This window comes from Rhizomucor pusillus (assembly GCF_041956525.1).
Source record: "Rhizomucor pusillus strain CBS 183.67 unplaced genomic scaffold VTP01scaffold_2, whole genome shotgun sequence".
NCBI classification, from domain to species: domain Eukaryota; kingdom Fungi; phylum Mucoromycota; class Mucoromycetes; order Mucorales; family Lichtheimiaceae; genus Rhizomucor; species Rhizomucor pusillus.
The window spans coordinates 788,747-804,448 of record NW_027192144.1 but is presented as its reverse complement, the minus strand read 5'-3'; the positions used below and the strand labels follow the sequence as shown (position 1 = coordinate 804,448).

The window sequence follows — 15,702 nt, the reverse complement described above, 5'->3', positions numbered from 1 at the left end:
ACCGAACACTCCTCGCTGTCTTCGGATAGATGCCAGGACTCTACTCTCGAGCGTGCAGCGTGACCACCATTCGCTCATAAAGGATGATGGACATATATCCGTATAGGAAGGAGAATATAACGACAGCGAAACTTATGATGAACTCGAAATATATGCAAGGAGAAATCGAGAGATTGTAAAAGTCCACAGTATAGCTTAAGTTTATGATTAGAAAATATGCAGCAAAGATTTCCCTTCTCTACGTCCATTACTAGTTCAACCCACTATGTACACTAAGAATATTATGATTTATGCCACTTATCCTCTTCTTGCAAATATATCTTGTAATCTATGAGTCATTTTGAATATTGAAGCATTTCTACGAGAAAGCTTTCCTCTAAAGGGGAAATCACTCCACAACAGATGTCGGCAAATCAATTTGATGACGAGGTGGTGTCTGTGGAAAAACAAATGATTGAATTGCGGCAAGTCCTCTTCTCAACTACTTAACAAGTGACAAAAATGGCTGCCGTCTTTGGTGTTGCCGAGTTTGCTGCTACAACCAGATCTTCGAAATCAGCTGCCGAAGCAACCAGCCGTGCGCTCTCGCTTTACAGAAAATTCCAGAAATCGGTACTAGCTCTCTTGCCAGCATCGCGTTCATTCACCCTTGAATGTTGACCGGTTATACTATAGGTGCCAGAAATCCAGCGACTGTACGAGCTCGACATTCCTGTTGGCGCTTTGCGAGCAAAGATTCGCCAAGAGTTCGAAAAGCACCGTCATGTACAGGACCTCGGCGTGCGTGACGTCTTGCTTGCAAAGGGACACATGGAATACCAAGAGACCATGAACGTTTGGAAGCAGACGACACACATTTACCGTTACTTTACCGAAGAAGAAGCTCCACCAAAGCCGACCACCTTCTTGGACAAATTTTACGAAGGCAGATCCTAGACTGTTATTATTTGCAATAAAGAAGGCAGCTCCCTTTTGTTTCTAGAATCCGGACAACGCTCAAATCCTAGGAGTTGCTGCTGAGCGAAGGAAAAGCGAAAGCATTCTTTTCCTCTCTTTCTACACTTTTTGCTGCGTGGTCCTTCCTTCCTTCTCTCCTCTCTTCTTTAATATCTCCCTTTCTCTCTTTCTTTCTCGCACTCACCGCCCTTCATTTCCTCTCTCTTTTTTCCAACCCAAACCGTCGTCTGCTCTCCCTCGTTCACGCCGCATGGCACCCATTCTTCACGAAGCACGTATGTTTCATGACACCTTGTGGACAGAGCTGTGGTCAGATATCTTGCATGCAATCCACTATCGTCGGCGTAGATCGACGCCGTCGCGGCGGCACAGCAAAAGGATCGTGCCGCTTGAGCAATCAAAATTCCAAGTCGAGTATGTGTCATTTCCTAAACTCCAGGACGAGGATGAGGATGTAAGGCGCATGCCAATACCGGATAAACCATTGTAAACTCTTTTTTTTCCTGTTTTCCAATCACAATTTGCCATGTAACTATATATATTACAAGAACTACAACAACAAAGAACCTAATCAATCGCAACCATATCCCAACCAACATTGACTCTTGAAAGCCCGTTGAGTGTCAGGAGAGATTGGCATAACTGTTCTTGATTAAAGCTTGGTCGCAGATCCTCGCAACTGACAGCTGCCAATTCCACAATCCAGGGGTACAACCGTCTGTCCGTCAAAAGGGGCTGTAGACAGGAGGATGCTGTCTGGGACCTGCTAATATGTAATGTCAGACTTTTAAGCTTAGGAAATGCTCCTCTTATCCGATGCCAATCGATAGCATCGTCATTGTCTTCTTGGTATGCGACTGTGAGCGACGTCGCGGCAGGAAAATGGCAGGCGGTCAACCATTGTATGGGTAACGAAGGAATGTCAAGCACTTGCAGGGTGTCCTGTGACCTTTGCAGCCAACGGAGAGTTTCGGGCCTGTTCAATTTCGTCATAGATTTGAATTTGTCCTTATCCTCGTCGTCTTCGTCAATTTCAGAGCGAAGCCTGCATGCTCTCCAGCCGACGTCGCGGCGAACGTCCCTCGATAAGGCTTGGATCAGCTGTGCATGGAGTGACTGTGGCACGTGCAGCTCAAACGAACGCAGTGGTGCTATTGATTGTTGCTTAATTAATGACTTCATCAAAGAAACCACTCCGGTATTCGCTTGCTGTGCTGCCAGCATCAAATGAGTTGTCCTTAATTTACTTCCACAACGCCTCATCGCACGTGCAAGACGTATCAAGTCTTGACTACTGGACCTTGTTGGGTCGATGACCAGCGCAATGCTATCCGACCAGAAGGTACGGTCAGCGGCTAAGCGACAGAGTCGTTGACATGTACTACAGCGATGATATCATAGCTACTTTAAATAGGAGAACAATAAGCAGCGTTCATCGTCAGTCTGTAATTACCTAGCGACAGGTATTATTTCGAACAGATTATCCAAGCAAACACAATACAGGATCTCCAAAAGTAATTCGTCCGACAATTGTAGAAGGTGCATGATATATGTACAATGATAGATAGATAGACAGCAAAGATGATAATGAATAAATGAACGGGATTGATAACTGAAGAAAGATGAGAGGAAAATGAAGATGAACAGAGAAAAGGGAGAAGAAGAAGAAAAAGATTTGGATAGGATAGGATAACGAATGGAGGACGCTGTGTGTGTATATTTATATATGTGTGCTTTGTGAGTACCCTGGCTTGATTGTGAATGACCCCAAAATATTGGAGTGGGAGATGCTGACATATTTGCCATGTTGTTACGGACAATGACATTACAAAAGTGGTATAGCTACCTTTAGCGTCTTGCCATAAATTCTATGAGGCATCGCCGGTACCCAGGGCTCCCTACCTGACAAGACAACAACCCAGTTTACTGGCGATTGATATGGCAACAACAAATATTTAATGTTTTTCTTTCCTCGACCTGGTCACGGAGTCCAGATGTCTCCCGTCCGGTTCATGTATAAGCACATTGTTATCAGTGAGTTGTCTGGGCGGTTGGTAAAAAGGGACATATGTCATGCCACGTGCAGGGGGTTTAAACATTTGTGTTTCTTGTGTTCGACGCTCCACTTGCACCCCACTTTCCGATTATTAAATGCTTTCCAAGAAGGTTTCTGCATCGGGTAAAATGCACATAAAACGCGGCAGCGTCGTACAGTCTTTGTAAACAAAAACGGTGATGACAACTGCAAGGCTGAAATGAAAAGAACAAGTGATACGCATTCGAGAATAGTCTATTGTATAGTTACCATCATCTCTCCGTACCAGTTTTACTCGTTCATTTTCTCCTGATGGCTCATATATTTCACTTTCTTTTTTTAATTCATCGACATGCTGCCTATAGAAACCCGCCTCCTAAATAAAGACCACTGTCAAAGCTGGCGACGATCCCTGCAGAATAGCGACCACAACAGCTGCAGGGCGTCCCAAAGTCATTTGCGTTCGATCGATTTATTTCTGCAATATGCCTGCAACATAACGTCCTTGATTCATCCATCTGCAGCCACCCACTCGCATGCATCCATCCTAGTTTAGCCCGCCACTTATTGGTTCTACGTACGTACAGCGTCTCTTCTGGGCACATCAGGTCAAAGTTCGGCCGCAAGGAGGTAAGTCATTCGTATGTGTGATGCACAAATATTTACCATTTTCTGTGATTTTTCTTCTGCAGCACAGGGCTTACGCATTTGTTTACGTGGATTAGCCTGTGCTGTTGCGTTTTTGCTTTTGATTTTGCTTCTCCTTTCCTTTCCATTTACATCCATCCGAATGCCGCAATCACTTGACATCTAGCTTATATAACAAATATGGAACTGGAGCACCAACGTATACTGTCAGGCCAATTATGTGCCCATGATCACTGCAAACATAAAATTGAATAATGCGCAGTCTGTCACTAGTCTGGAGTAGTTCTGGCATCGTATACCATGGAAAACAAATGGTAGCATATATTAGTACGGAGAAAAATACGGTACTTGAGGATTCTCAGAACTTTAGGATGTATCATCTTCCACATTCTGCTCCCATTTGTTGCTCTACAATGCAGGCAGAGAATGAGCTGGATGGATCCAGATATCTGAGAATCATCCTCGTTATTTTGACGACGTCGGTATCCTAAAAACGGCACAACTTCCCTAAGCGACTCTCGACAGGTTGCAAATGTTACGTACCCTCTTGAAGCGAGCATTTAGTACGACGACCACCGTTATGAAATCAAAAAAGTTCGACAGCCTCAAAGCCGATGAAATTTGGGAACTTTTCTCCAAAAAGCAAGATTTTCAAATGCCTAGCGCAGCATTTCATTTACGAGCATACAGAGTGGATGACGCCCAACCTTTGGACACACTCAAAGTCTCCATAATTGCTGCGAAGAAGACTATATCGAAATCAGCTGTGATTCGAAATCGAGCAACACGAAGAGTCAAGTCCGCGGTTCGTCAAGTCTTTTGCGACTATGCACCTAAAAGTGAGTAACATAGGCGGCTTGAAGACCACGCGCTTTGCATTAATGCAATCATTTCAGATTATAAATATTTGTTTTTTCTTCATCCACCGTCTGTAACGTCGTCTTGGTCTCAAATACTGAAAGAAGTCAGTTATGCGGCGCAGGTGGCATCACGAAAAGGGAGGAAACAGGATCGACAATTGCAGTCTCCAGGCACTCGCGTGAATTCACACAAACCAATGAAGAAAGGATACCCAACAGCATACCAAACCAAGATGCAGACTGTCCAGGAGAAAACGTACAAGTGAACTCTACTTTGCCATGTAAATGATTCAATGTAGACAAATGCAAAAATCCTCGTCTTTCAACTACGGTAAGCATGATCTCTTAAAAGTCAAGTCACTATCGTTACTCATTGCTGCAGTCATCTTGTAAGCACAACACCAAGGGAAGCATTATTTCTGGCTATGGCGATGCTACTATTAACAAGTAAATCAAGCAATGCAATACAAAGTTGGGAATCCATCAGACAAATTTCAATATAATTGACCCAAATGGTTGTGTATTTGAAATGGATGCTATTTAAAATGTGGACTCAGACTGATTTACATCTGTAGAAGTCGTTGGATTGCCAGGATTTCGTTCGGATGCTGAATAATGGACCATTACAAGTTGGAAACTTACAAGTTGTATTTTATCCGTCTATTATTTGTAATGTTAGCAACACGCGATTCCGTATCATTCGATGTTCCTTAACCAGATGGCAGACACCGAGTTGAAGGCATGCTCCCTGGCTGCTCTCCTCTCACTGTCCCTTTCTTGATACACACGTAGAAGCGTATTGAACAATCGTGTTCTATTCACGGCAACCTTCCCTTCTCCCTATGGAAGATTCGCTACTAACTAAGGAAAACACAGCTTGGAGCACACAGCTTCATCGAGCGGCTAGCCTCCTGGAATTGCCCTTGTCAATCCTTCAAAGCCGAGAGTCTGTAGCGACACTACAGATTTAGACAAGAACGATATAATGAGCTATCCGCCATAGCACTAAATGCGAATCAAAGTTATGTTTCGCCACCTATGGCATCGCCAAGTTCATTCATAAAATAATTGCATGCATTTAACGGACGAAATGAACATATGTGTAGCAATACTCTATTTTTCGATACGGCGTGGTTATATCCAATACAGCTCCTTTTAGCTTTTGATTTCGATGTCTTGACTCCGTAGGACACGCCCTTTTCTCTTGGTCATGAGTGAATAGCAGCATCGCGCAAGTGTTTCCTCCTGCCCGGTTAATTGGCCATGGCGTCCATGTATTCAAAGCACATTTGCTGCAAGGGAGCTAACCCTCCAAGAAGACTCCTAAGTGCCAATCCTTGACGAAAATATGGCACCATCGACACGTTCTCTCAGGGCATCGCTACTATATATAAAGCTAGCAGGAAAGTCAATGCTCACACCATTGCCACTTCAACAAAAGTTTCAAAACAAGACTTAATATCATGCGCAACCCTGCTCTCGCTTTGCTCATCATTGCCTCAATCATATCAAACCTCGCCTGCGCTGCGCCTATCACACGCACTAATTCACATAATGGCAAATCAAATCACAAAGCAACTCTCCAGAATCAGCAGGGCCAGCAAGAACCAGAATGCTATCAGTCTCATTCCATGTTTGGAGGATGGCAACGCGTCTGCCGCTGATATCAATCTTCACCAAGTTGATAACAATGATCGACATTTACATATATCATACGACTAACTAAATAAATGATAATAATAATAATAATAATTTCAAGCATTTTCAGAAGAGGTTATATTGTATTTACTGGTGTAAGAAAGGCGATAAATCTGTCGAACATCCAACAAATAAACCTCCTCCGGTATTGCCTATGACTGTAATTAGCAGCATATAAGGGAGATTCGGTTTAGGGATGACGCTACACGATGCGTGCCCGCAGCAAATCGATAATATCGCATGTCTAATTTTAGGATAATCACTCCTGCAGTACGTTTGTTTGCAGCTTTTTCTCAGGTCGGCACGCCGAAATCCGTCTGCAGCACATATTTAGGCATCCCAGCAGGACATGGAGCTGCTGGACATACCAAACGAATATAGTCCGCGATATTTCATTGTACAAATGATACGAGCACGTGTTGACAATCACGATTGGAAGATTGCGTTGAATATGAAGTTACCTCTGAATCCAAGAAGAGAAGATGCTGCAATGATCAAAAGTAAGTTTGCTAAGTTTGATAGAGCTCTTTCAGTTTCATGATGGATTTTGCTTATAACTGGCTTCCACAAATTTCAACTTTCAACAAAATCTGCCGAATCTGTCACGTCCTGCTGGATTGTTGTTGCAATTTCCTAACCAAATGTTGCCTTACTGCATCAGGAAAAACCCATTTCTCTTCACCCCTAAGTATCACCGCTGTATATCTGTTCGGAAGGTTGGTCGTATTATAGTTATCCCTCTAGCTGTACATGTATAAGTACTACTTAGATTAGATTCACGTCATGTACTGGGAAGCAAAGGATTCCACGCAGAGTTCATGGCGACCAACTTCAACGAGACGTCCGTAAGTGTGCTTTTAGATGATTGCGATTCTTATAAATAAGGCAACAGCAATGGGGGCGGCATGAACAGTATTGTAGAAGGGATATCACAGTTCCTTGATTCATGCCGTAGTCTGCATTGAGGGGCACGTGATTTCAATTGTTTAACTAGATCGTCATCAAAACCGAACGTTTTGCGAAAGTGCACACATACAAATGGCAACCTTGCCTACAGACTACAAGCATCCTGATGTTTGTGTCGACTATCTGTGCGGCCTCTGCCCTTACGACATATTAAGGTAGTTGTCGGTTTTGAATGAATTTATTAGACCGTTGAATTGCTCAAAACGCAGCAGTAGAGATTCGGTGGGTATTTACAGTAATAGATCCGGAATCGAATGCATCTTACACTCTGCTTAGCAATGGGACAAATGTCCAAAGCTCCATTTACCTCAACTGAAAACGCAGTACGAAGAAAGTGTGAGATTCTTTCCTTCGCGTTCCCTGGGACAACAGCATCTTCGAAACTTGAAAGACTTTAGTGCGCGTAGACAGGAATCCACCCAGCGGTTCAAAAAGTATAGTTGTAAATACGACACTGACAGTGCAAAAAGAATTGTGAGTACGCTTCAACAGGCAGGATAGGATACACGTCTGACAAGGAATGATGATATTAGCGTGATGTTGCAAGCCGAGAGAATGTGAAATTGTTGCAAAGACTAGCAGAATGTGAAAGCATGTGCAAAGGTTTGTCCGTTTCGGATTGCAGAGTCTTTACTTGGAAAGATGACATGTATATTGTATTTTAGATGGAGATACTCGCGCATATCTGCTAGAATACAAATTACGGGAGGTTGCCCGGTCAATAGACGAAAGCATTCGGGCCCAGGTACCTTGTTGTAACACTGATTCCCTTGTCTCGCATTATCGTGTGCTGAATAGCTTTGATGCAATTTAGGCGGGTGGTTATGAGGAGAATAAGGGACCGTCATTTCCGATATGCAATGTATGCGGTGTATCGGTACCGAAAGATCCTAAACCATTGGTGCATGAAATGTCGCAAGTGAGTTCACGAAGGCTGTATAAAGTAAATTATACTCTAACATTGTATGTTTCAAGACACACAGAGCCTTTATGCGAATAAGAGAAGAGATAAAGGATTTGGAATCAAAAGAACGGGCATATCAATAGTAGAGAGAAATGCATAGTAACAAAAACACACACACACAAAAAAAAAGAGGCATGTCAAACCCAGCAGCTTGTGTCCTTTCTTCTAGTTGCCGTTGACTAGGCATACAAAGATCATGAGCGGATCCTCTCCTCAATCAGCTACCACACCTTCCACTCCTATTCGAATTACTTCAGGCCACACCTATAAACGGCGTTACAGACCGTATTTCACTAAACGGCAGTTGTCGGCGCTCTTGCATCTAAAGCAGCCTGGATCCACGCTCGCTTCGAAAGAAATCAGCGCACGTAACTCGAGCTGCAAATTTATGGAGCAAGTTGGCAAAAAGCTAGGCTTGTATGACATTGCTTGAGGGGAGGGATCGTATAAGCTGCAGAGTTTTTGCTCACTTGCTGCTCAGTCCTCAGGAGACAATCAGCACCGCGCAAGCATTGTATCATCGATTTTACTTGTACTATTCAATTCGACATTATCCCCCGCAGGTAAATATATATTAACGAGTACATTACATTCCAGTGATTTCTTTTCCTTACGTCGGTTCAAAAAGGATATCAGCGTTACTTGTCTTTACGTTGCATCCAAAATTGAAGAAACACATAAAAAGCTCAAGGATATATTTGTAGCTGTTTACAGCGTCAGATATCCAGATAGCAAGGAGCTAGATCCAGAACATGTAAGTTTTTCAAACTTGTCATCGTTTGAATGTGCAGAGTGGGCTGATATGGAGGAAAAAGGTATCTGAAGAGCGGAGGCGGCGGATAGTCGGTTATGAAAAGCTTCTTTTGGAAACTCTTTGCTTCGATTTCCAGCATCAGCATCCGTATGAATACATTGTCAAGTTTGCAAAATGGATTCAGCTTCATGAATCCATAGATGGAAAGATCCTTGGAAAGAAGGCATATGAGTTAGCTGTGTATAGGTAAGTGAAAAAGAAATGTACTCGCTATGATGGTTTATTTACTATAATGTCGTAGTTATCGAATCCCGTTATGTATAGAGTATCCAGCCCACACGATAGCCGCTGGCTGTATTTACCTGGCTTCTATACTATTGAAAGAAGAAGATCAGTCATTTCAAAGTCTGCCGGGTCATCATCCTTGGGATAAATTGTTCTGTTCACGGATGATTGATATTGAAGGTAAATCAGACAAATGTACTTGAAGCTGGACGTGTTCTGAATAACACTGTCGATAGATGTCTGCCAACAAATACTTGATCTGCATATATTAAATTGCAGTAACGAGGATGGCGAGCGATATACGAAAATCAAGATCAGAATCAATGAACAAGCTCGAAAACGTGGATCAGATCCAAATATAATGAACGAAAATGATGATGTGAATAATCACAGGACGAAGTGGGAATTCGAAGGGATGTCTCCACTTGAAGTGGTCAATACCAATCAACATACAGTATGTTACCAGTTTTCAGAGATATCATCTCGAGAATAAAATATATTTAACTGGATAATCATATACACGACATGGTATGATAGATATGAGGAATGCGGAAGAGTAGGGTGAGCGGCAACATGACATATAAAACAAGGGAAGCAAATATCTACGAGGACAAGAGCCAGCTCCGCCATGATTTGCGTTGAGGAACAAGCGAAGGTGGTGCTTCAGACGGAGGTGGAGTGCTCACAGTGGTGGTGGAAGATGGAGTGGGTGCGAGCTCGTTTGTCAAGACAATTCTCGACTCTGCTGTTTCATCTCTGGATTGTTTCAAGAATGGCAATACATTGGTGCCACCAGTACCACGTACGACTCCAGTTTTAGGATCGACATGCTTCGCCAATCCGAGTTCGGGAAAAAGACGACTCACTTTCGCCGATATAGAGCCCTTCCGGATTGCCGGCGCAGTTTCCAATGCTGTCTGTGGATAAAGCACGTTCACACCATCCTCAGTCTTTATCCTTTTGGCGGGCTTTTCGATATCATCTTCTGCAATTTTGGACTCGATAGCAAAACCGCCGTGAGCAATGTTGGGTCCCTTGCGTGCTTGGTTCACAATGTAAAGAGTCACAATCTGCACGTGCTTGTCACGGAAAGCTTTCAACAACCCAAGGCAATCATTGTAAACTTGTACAAGTTTTGTTTCATCGTCAGAAAGGTTGTCTGCGTGCTCTTCAAGGTGGAGCATAAATGAACGCAAATTTGCTGCAATTTCCAAATCTTCCAAGAATTGGCGATGTTCCTTGGGCATATATTTGCGCATGGCTCGCAAAAATGCATTTCGATTTGTACGGACAAACGGAGGTGGAGACGCTCGCGCTGTAGGCGTAGACTGTCCGCTTTTCAGGTCATCAGCAGGATTCGGCGGTGGTAGACGACGATATCGATCGTTGACAATGCCGCCTGGATTCCGCTCTCCAGTTGGAAAGTGTTCTACACCGAGTGCAACGTCCAATGCTGCGATTAGACTGCTCTGAGCTGCACTGCCTCCAGCATAGCGTCTGTATTGTCGTAAAAGCCGTTCGCCCTCGGATAGATGACTCATATCTGCGTATTCGTCTGTCTCTGCAGCCCACAAGGAATCAACGCCCTCGTAGATCAGTCCGAAAGGTAAGCCTGCTTCGGCCATGTTTTCCCACCCTGCCAGATATGGACGAATTTTCCAATAGAAAACATAAGGGTCACATTTCTCGTACATGCGCTGCAGTGCGTCATTCATATGTTCCAAGGATGTTCGAATGGTCTCCAGGTCGGCAGTAATAGCTGGAACATTTCCGTCTCGGACGTGCTCGATGGAATTCACAATAGCTCGCAAGCAAGGCGCTCCGGCACTTTCGATGGCTGTTGTGACAAGATAGAACCATGCCTCATCCAGTGAACCTGAATATGTTGCCAGGGTGGTCAGGTTGCTACGCAAGAGGGATGTCAATGTATGTTTCACTAGAACGTTTCCATAAACGGGATATAAATACCTAAGATCGATAGGACCGTCTTGATCCAACAGTCTGTAATTCCACAAAACTACAGCGGCGTGGCACACCACAGGACATAGTCCCAGGTGGTTGGCTATTCCAGTCCACGGTACTGCAAGATTGGCAGGCAAAACCTGTCGTGGGAAAATTGATGTTAAAAATGGAAGTCCCCGTGATATCACGTCAAACGCACCTCTGATGTTTCTTCATGTTTGCCCCAAACATAGCTGTGAGAAAGCATACAAAGAATAAGGAAAGCCCGGCGATACTCCTGCACAGTTTGCAAGCGAGTGTGGTCAAGCAGTGGCATCTGAAAATATTTATCAATTTTTCTGTCCAAACATTGAAACAGCTCAAGTTATAGCTCACCATTTTAATCTTTTGGCGTAACTTTCCGGCAAGCAGCAGTCCATTGAAGTCATTCATCATGTTTTCCCAGGGTTCAAAGTAAGGATCCTGTAGCCGTTGTAAGGGCGGCTCCTCGGGCAAAAATCCAGTAATGGGCGAAATGTCGTAATGCTCCAGCGGTTGCATTGCACACATTGTGGGCATGAGAGAATCCCAGTCGCTTGAAAAAGATAGAGAAGATAAGAGAGTGAGCGAGGAGGAGATGAAAAGAGGAGAGAAAGGTTACTGGAGTTACTGGAACTGAAAGAAAAAAAAAAGATGATCACCAATCAATCACCGCAAAGGTTACTACTTCGCGCCATCATTCAGCCGAAAGCACTATTTCTTCCTTTCCGGCACTCCATTTGCATCCTTGCCTGCGAACTCGCAAAGAATATGGCGTGCCAATAAAGTAGCTCCTTGTATTCAGATTTCTGTATGATGGTTTGCAGTTACCTTTTCCTTGATGATTGAAAGACTTTAGATATCCGGAAGCGATAGATGAGGTTAAAAAGAAAGAAGATCTCGGATGACTAAGGTTTGCACCAAGCCAAGAAAGTATATAGGCTATGCTAGAATTCTGCATGCGCACGACATTATCTGTACATGGTTAAAATTTCCCGGATGGCTGCATGAGCATTGATGTCGATCAAGCGATTTGTCAACAATTCCCCGCATGGCTTGGGTCCCTGCACAAATCGCTCTGCATGCAGTAAAAGCACCGCCAGTTACCCCACACCAAAAGAAAAATGTAACTGGATGGAGTATTCTAAGCTCTTCGTCTCTACCTCACGGACTCTACTCATTCCTTCTAAATAAGTACTTTACTACACAGTGTTCGTCGCAACGACAAGAATAGATATTACATATTAATCGTGCGTATTCCAACGGTTAAAAGTGAGTAATCTCGAATTCGACACTGCCAAGGTCTACAATGAAGGTTAGGTAGTCTTGTATGTTCGTTGGTTTTGTGGCAAGTCATGCATATCTGGCAACGCTGATGCAAAATGAGCATCACAGCTATAAGCAGCGCTGGTGCAAAAACTACTTGAAGTCCTAAATCTTGCATGTTGCTTTTCTTGGAAACTTGCAGAAGTATTATGATTCAATCCGTTCGGTGCAGCCGTTCGTCTTGGCGAACGGCCCTCTCCTGACCTTCATTTACATCAATGGCATCCTCTGCTGTGAGAACTTATAATAGCATTCCTCTTGGTTCTTGGTTGATGGTCAATTGTATTGTACGTACATATTCACTGCAATATGTATGAATATTCCGTTTTGTCGTGCAAACAGTAATGCAGGAGTATGTCACATGACGCCTACGCCACCAGGGGCAAAGCTATTCACATACTATACATATAGAGTTACGACGAGCATACTGGGACACCGTTCTTTCTGCTCCTACACACTACTTTTCAACTTGAGTGTGTTGGCAACACAGATTATCATGGCCAGTGCTTCGCATAGATTGAGAAAACGAGACAAACATAATGACCATGACAACAAAGATGACGCAATAGAAAGGGATAAGAGCAAAAGCAAAGATAAAAAAAAAGGACAATGAAAAGAAGAAGAAACATAAAGACACAACGACAACAGCGTTTTTGCCAGATTCAACAAAGTCGGACGGCGATTCAAATGCGACACTGTCGTATTATCCAGGCGGTCAGGTACCTACAAGCGCCGTTGGTCCAGTTACTATCACCGTCATTGTCGTATTGGTTCTGGCTACGTGTTTTATCCTATATTGTGCGAGAATCCGTCGAGCCCTCAGTAAGCAAAAAAGGACGTCGACAATCAATGGCTGGAAACTATTCACAAGCGGAACAGGCTTGCCACCCTCCGAACCAGAAAATAACAACACTTGTCAACCACGAAACAATGTCAACATACAATGAAAAGTATATGCGAGAAGCACTCGCTGTTGCACAGGAAGCTTACGATAACCTGGAAGTACCCGTTGGTTGTGTCTTTGTTAGCAGCAGCGGACAAATTCTAGCCAAGGGACGTAATCGGCCGAATGAAACATACAATGCAAGTAATCAATGCCGCTTTTTGTATTCGATCATGAAAATAGTCTTGCTCAACTGCCACACAGGCAACAAGGCATGCAGAAATTGAAGCTATAGACGAAATCCTCAAAGAGCACAAAGTCTCCATTTTCAAGGAGACAGATTTGTATGTCACTGTGGAACCTTGTGTCATGTGCGCTTCTGCGTTGCGCCAGCTCGGTATCCGCCATGTATATTATGGGTGCGGCAATGAGAAGTTCGGTGGAAACGGGTCAGTTTTCGGTATCAATTCAGAGTAAGTGCAATGTCATTAAATCACTGTTAGCAGCATTGCTTAAAGGGATACGATAGCTCTAGACTTGATACGCCCAACTCCGTAGGGTATCCGTCCGAAGGGGGTTATTTTGACAAAGAGGCCATCATGCTACTGCGAAAGTTTTATGTAAGGGAAAACGATCATGGTAAGTACAGGGCATGATGATTCAAAATCGATATGCACTTGACTAAAGTAAGCTTAGCACCTGTTCCCAAGAAAAAAGCAAACCGAGTGCTGAAAACTGAAATCTAAGCACGTAAACTATGTACCCTATCGTTGTTCTTTGCTTTTCCGTTTTTGCCTTTCGTTTTCGTTTCATTTCAATCTTTTTCATCATCGGTGCTGGGTCTTGTGTTGTTATCCAAGATAGGCGCCTGATCGTCTACATTGTTTACACTTTTTTCTTGACTGTCTTCATGTGCTGCTTCTTCGATCTCATCGACTACATCGTTGCCCAATGCATCTCTCTTTGGGATATCCGCCGCGACGCGTTCAGCCATCCAATCGTACCATTCTTCCAAGGACTTTCCATGCAGAATGCCAACGATAATCACAGACATATTGTCGCAACCAAGACCGCCAACTTCGCTGTCCGGAGCTAAACAACGATCCATCAATAATTCGCAAATTTCATCCAACGGAGTCTTCTCTGCGAGTTCGGCTCGAATAAAATCAATTACTTGCTGGTTACTCATGCAATCCCAAATGCCTTAAACTACTGTTTAGTTTAACTGAATATATGGATTTAGCCTTTCAAGCTTACCATCACATGCCAATACAAAAAACTCGTCATTTTCAGTGATCACGTGCTCGATAATATCAGGATTGCCTGGGATCAAACGGTGAGGACACTGTTGTTGCTATCAGACCCGTATGTAACACATTACAAGTAACAATCTGTTCTTCGGCTGGAAGTTGATCATTCTGTTTGAATTCAAAGTCACCGATTGCGCGAGACAGAGCGAGATTGCCTGTGATAGTCTCCTGTTGAGAAAAAAGTCCATCCGACGCTGTCATAACAGAACTTGACTAACCATTTACTCTTCCAAATTCGACAAATCCTCCGGCTGCAATGATACGTTGCGACTCCTCACGGTCAACGGGCTTGTGATCGTACGACAATGCCTTGCTCTTGCCCTTTACACTGATAATAGATCGTGAATCGCCTGCGTTCGCCTTAAAAAACGCGGTTAGACACACCCGGGAAATCTACGTGTTTGCATTTAACCTACGACTAGGATTTTGTTATCGGGCGTAACGAGTGCCGAGACAGCGGTGCAACCCGAAGGATCGTATGCAAAGTTTGTGTCTGAAATGATTCAAGTCGATTGCTATAGACCACTTTCCTCATCATTGAACTGTTACCTTCACTTATTTCCTTGTCTATAGTCATGTAGCCATCTTTTAAGGCCTCCCGATATTCCTTTCGGTCAAAATGCTTGCTCTCCCTGACTTTTTTGTGAAGAACTTGACCAGTGTATTGGGCGATGGTAGCGCCTTTTTTTGCATATGGTTTGTACATTCAATCACTGTTACGGATAGTAAAGGAATATGCACTGCATTACCTCCATGACCATCATATACTCCAAAAAAGCTTGCATCGGTATCATCCAGCTGCAGCAGCGTCGTGTGTGCATCCTCCATAGCTAGCATGTATAAATAAGCGGGTTCCAGTGTTCGCTAAGCGAACAACTTACATAGCCGCCACCCTTGCATTGCGGAGGCGCCAAATGCCAATCTGTTGTTATGGTCCTTGCTGGAAGTTTTGGTGGTAACGGGTTCTGAGAGTGTTTGTCCCATCCTGGAAATAGCTCAGTTGCTTGTCTAAACGCAAGTGTTGGCTTCAGTTTAC

The 15,702-nt window shown here is 43.7% G+C and overlaps 9 protein-coding genes across 9 annotated transcripts; 6 read left to right on the top strand and 3 right to left on the bottom strand.

Moving 5' to 3' along the window:
• Positions 1-501: 501 nt before the first annotated feature.
• On the top strand, positions 502-936 carry VTP01DRAFT_4408 (uncharacterized protein; the record flags this gene model as incomplete). The annotated part of the gene is made up of 2 exons (XM_069383087.1): positions 502-612; positions 676-936. The coding sequence occupies 2 exons, from the start codon at positions 502-504 to the stop codon at positions 934-936; spliced, it is 372 nt and encodes a 123-aa protein (XP_069243823.1).
• A 271-nt stretch (positions 937-1,207) lies between these two features.
• Positions 1,208-1,447, top strand: VTP01DRAFT_4407 (uncharacterized protein; the record flags this gene model as incomplete). Its single annotated transcript, XM_069383086.1, has 1 exon — positions 1,208-1,447. One exon carries the CDS (start codon positions 1,208-1,210, stop codon positions 1,445-1,447), a length of 240 nt encoding a protein of 79 aa, XP_069243822.1.
• Positions 1,448-1,524: 77 nt separating this feature from the next.
• On the bottom strand, positions 1,525-2,502 carry VTP01DRAFT_4406 (uncharacterized protein; the record flags this gene model as incomplete). Its single annotated transcript, XM_069383085.1, has 2 exons — positions 1,525-2,338; positions 2,411-2,502. 2 exons carry the CDS (start codon positions 2,500-2,502, stop codon positions 1,525-1,527), a joined length of 906 nt encoding a protein of 301 aa, XP_069243821.1.
• A 1,670-nt stretch (positions 2,503-4,172) lies between these two features.
• On the top strand, positions 4,173-4,766 carry VTP01DRAFT_4405 (uncharacterized protein; the record flags this gene model as incomplete). Its single annotated transcript, XM_069383084.1, has 2 exons — positions 4,173-4,479; positions 4,537-4,766. 2 exons carry the CDS (start codon positions 4,173-4,175, stop codon positions 4,764-4,766), a joined length of 537 nt encoding a protein of 178 aa, XP_069243820.1.
• A 2,470-nt stretch (positions 4,767-7,236) lies between these two features.
• Positions 7,237-8,211, top strand: VTP01DRAFT_4404 (uncharacterized protein; the record flags this gene model as incomplete). Its single annotated transcript, XM_069383083.1, has 7 exons — positions 7,237-7,319; positions 7,377-7,386; positions 7,441-7,638; positions 7,698-7,767; positions 7,830-7,909; positions 7,979-8,083; positions 8,140-8,211. 7 exons carry the CDS (start codon positions 7,237-7,239, stop codon positions 8,209-8,211), a joined length of 618 nt encoding a protein of 205 aa, XP_069243819.1.
• Positions 8,212-8,324: 113 nt separating this feature from the next.
• On the top strand, positions 8,325-9,710 carry VTP01DRAFT_4403 (uncharacterized protein; the record flags this gene model as incomplete). The annotated part of the gene is made up of 7 exons (XM_069383082.1): positions 8,325-8,545; positions 8,610-8,691; positions 8,757-8,882; positions 8,944-9,128; positions 9,184-9,347; positions 9,404-9,621; positions 9,705-9,710. 7 exons carry the CDS (start codon positions 8,325-8,327, stop codon positions 9,708-9,710), a joined length of 1,002 nt encoding a protein of 333 aa, XP_069243818.1.
• A 59-nt stretch (positions 9,711-9,769) lies between these two features.
• VTP01DRAFT_4402 (uncharacterized protein) lies at positions 9,770-11,687 on the bottom strand (the record flags this gene model as incomplete). Its single annotated transcript, XM_069383081.1, has 4 exons — positions 9,770-11,072; positions 11,136-11,269; positions 11,329-11,445; positions 11,505-11,687. 4 exons carry the CDS (start codon positions 11,685-11,687, stop codon positions 9,770-9,772), a joined length of 1,737 nt encoding a protein of 578 aa, XP_069243817.1.
• A 1,635-nt stretch (positions 11,688-13,322) lies between these two features.
• On the top strand, positions 13,323-14,102 carry VTP01DRAFT_4401 (uncharacterized protein; the record flags this gene model as incomplete). The annotated part of the gene is made up of 4 exons (XM_069383080.1): positions 13,323-13,556; positions 13,621-13,829; positions 13,886-13,995; positions 14,053-14,102. 4 exons carry the CDS (start codon positions 13,323-13,325, stop codon positions 14,100-14,102), a joined length of 603 nt encoding a protein of 200 aa, XP_069243816.1.
• A 68-nt stretch (positions 14,103-14,170) lies between these two features.
• On the bottom strand, positions 14,171-15,650 carry VTP01DRAFT_4400 (uncharacterized protein; the record flags this gene model as incomplete). The annotated part of the gene is made up of 8 exons (XM_069383079.1): positions 14,171-14,559; positions 14,614-14,679; positions 14,738-14,821; positions 14,885-15,026; positions 15,083-15,159; positions 15,216-15,347; positions 15,416-15,496; positions 15,548-15,650. 8 exons carry the CDS (start codon positions 15,648-15,650, stop codon positions 14,171-14,173), a joined length of 1,074 nt encoding a protein of 357 aa, XP_069243815.1.
• Between the last annotated feature and the right edge of the window lie 52 nt (positions 15,651-15,702).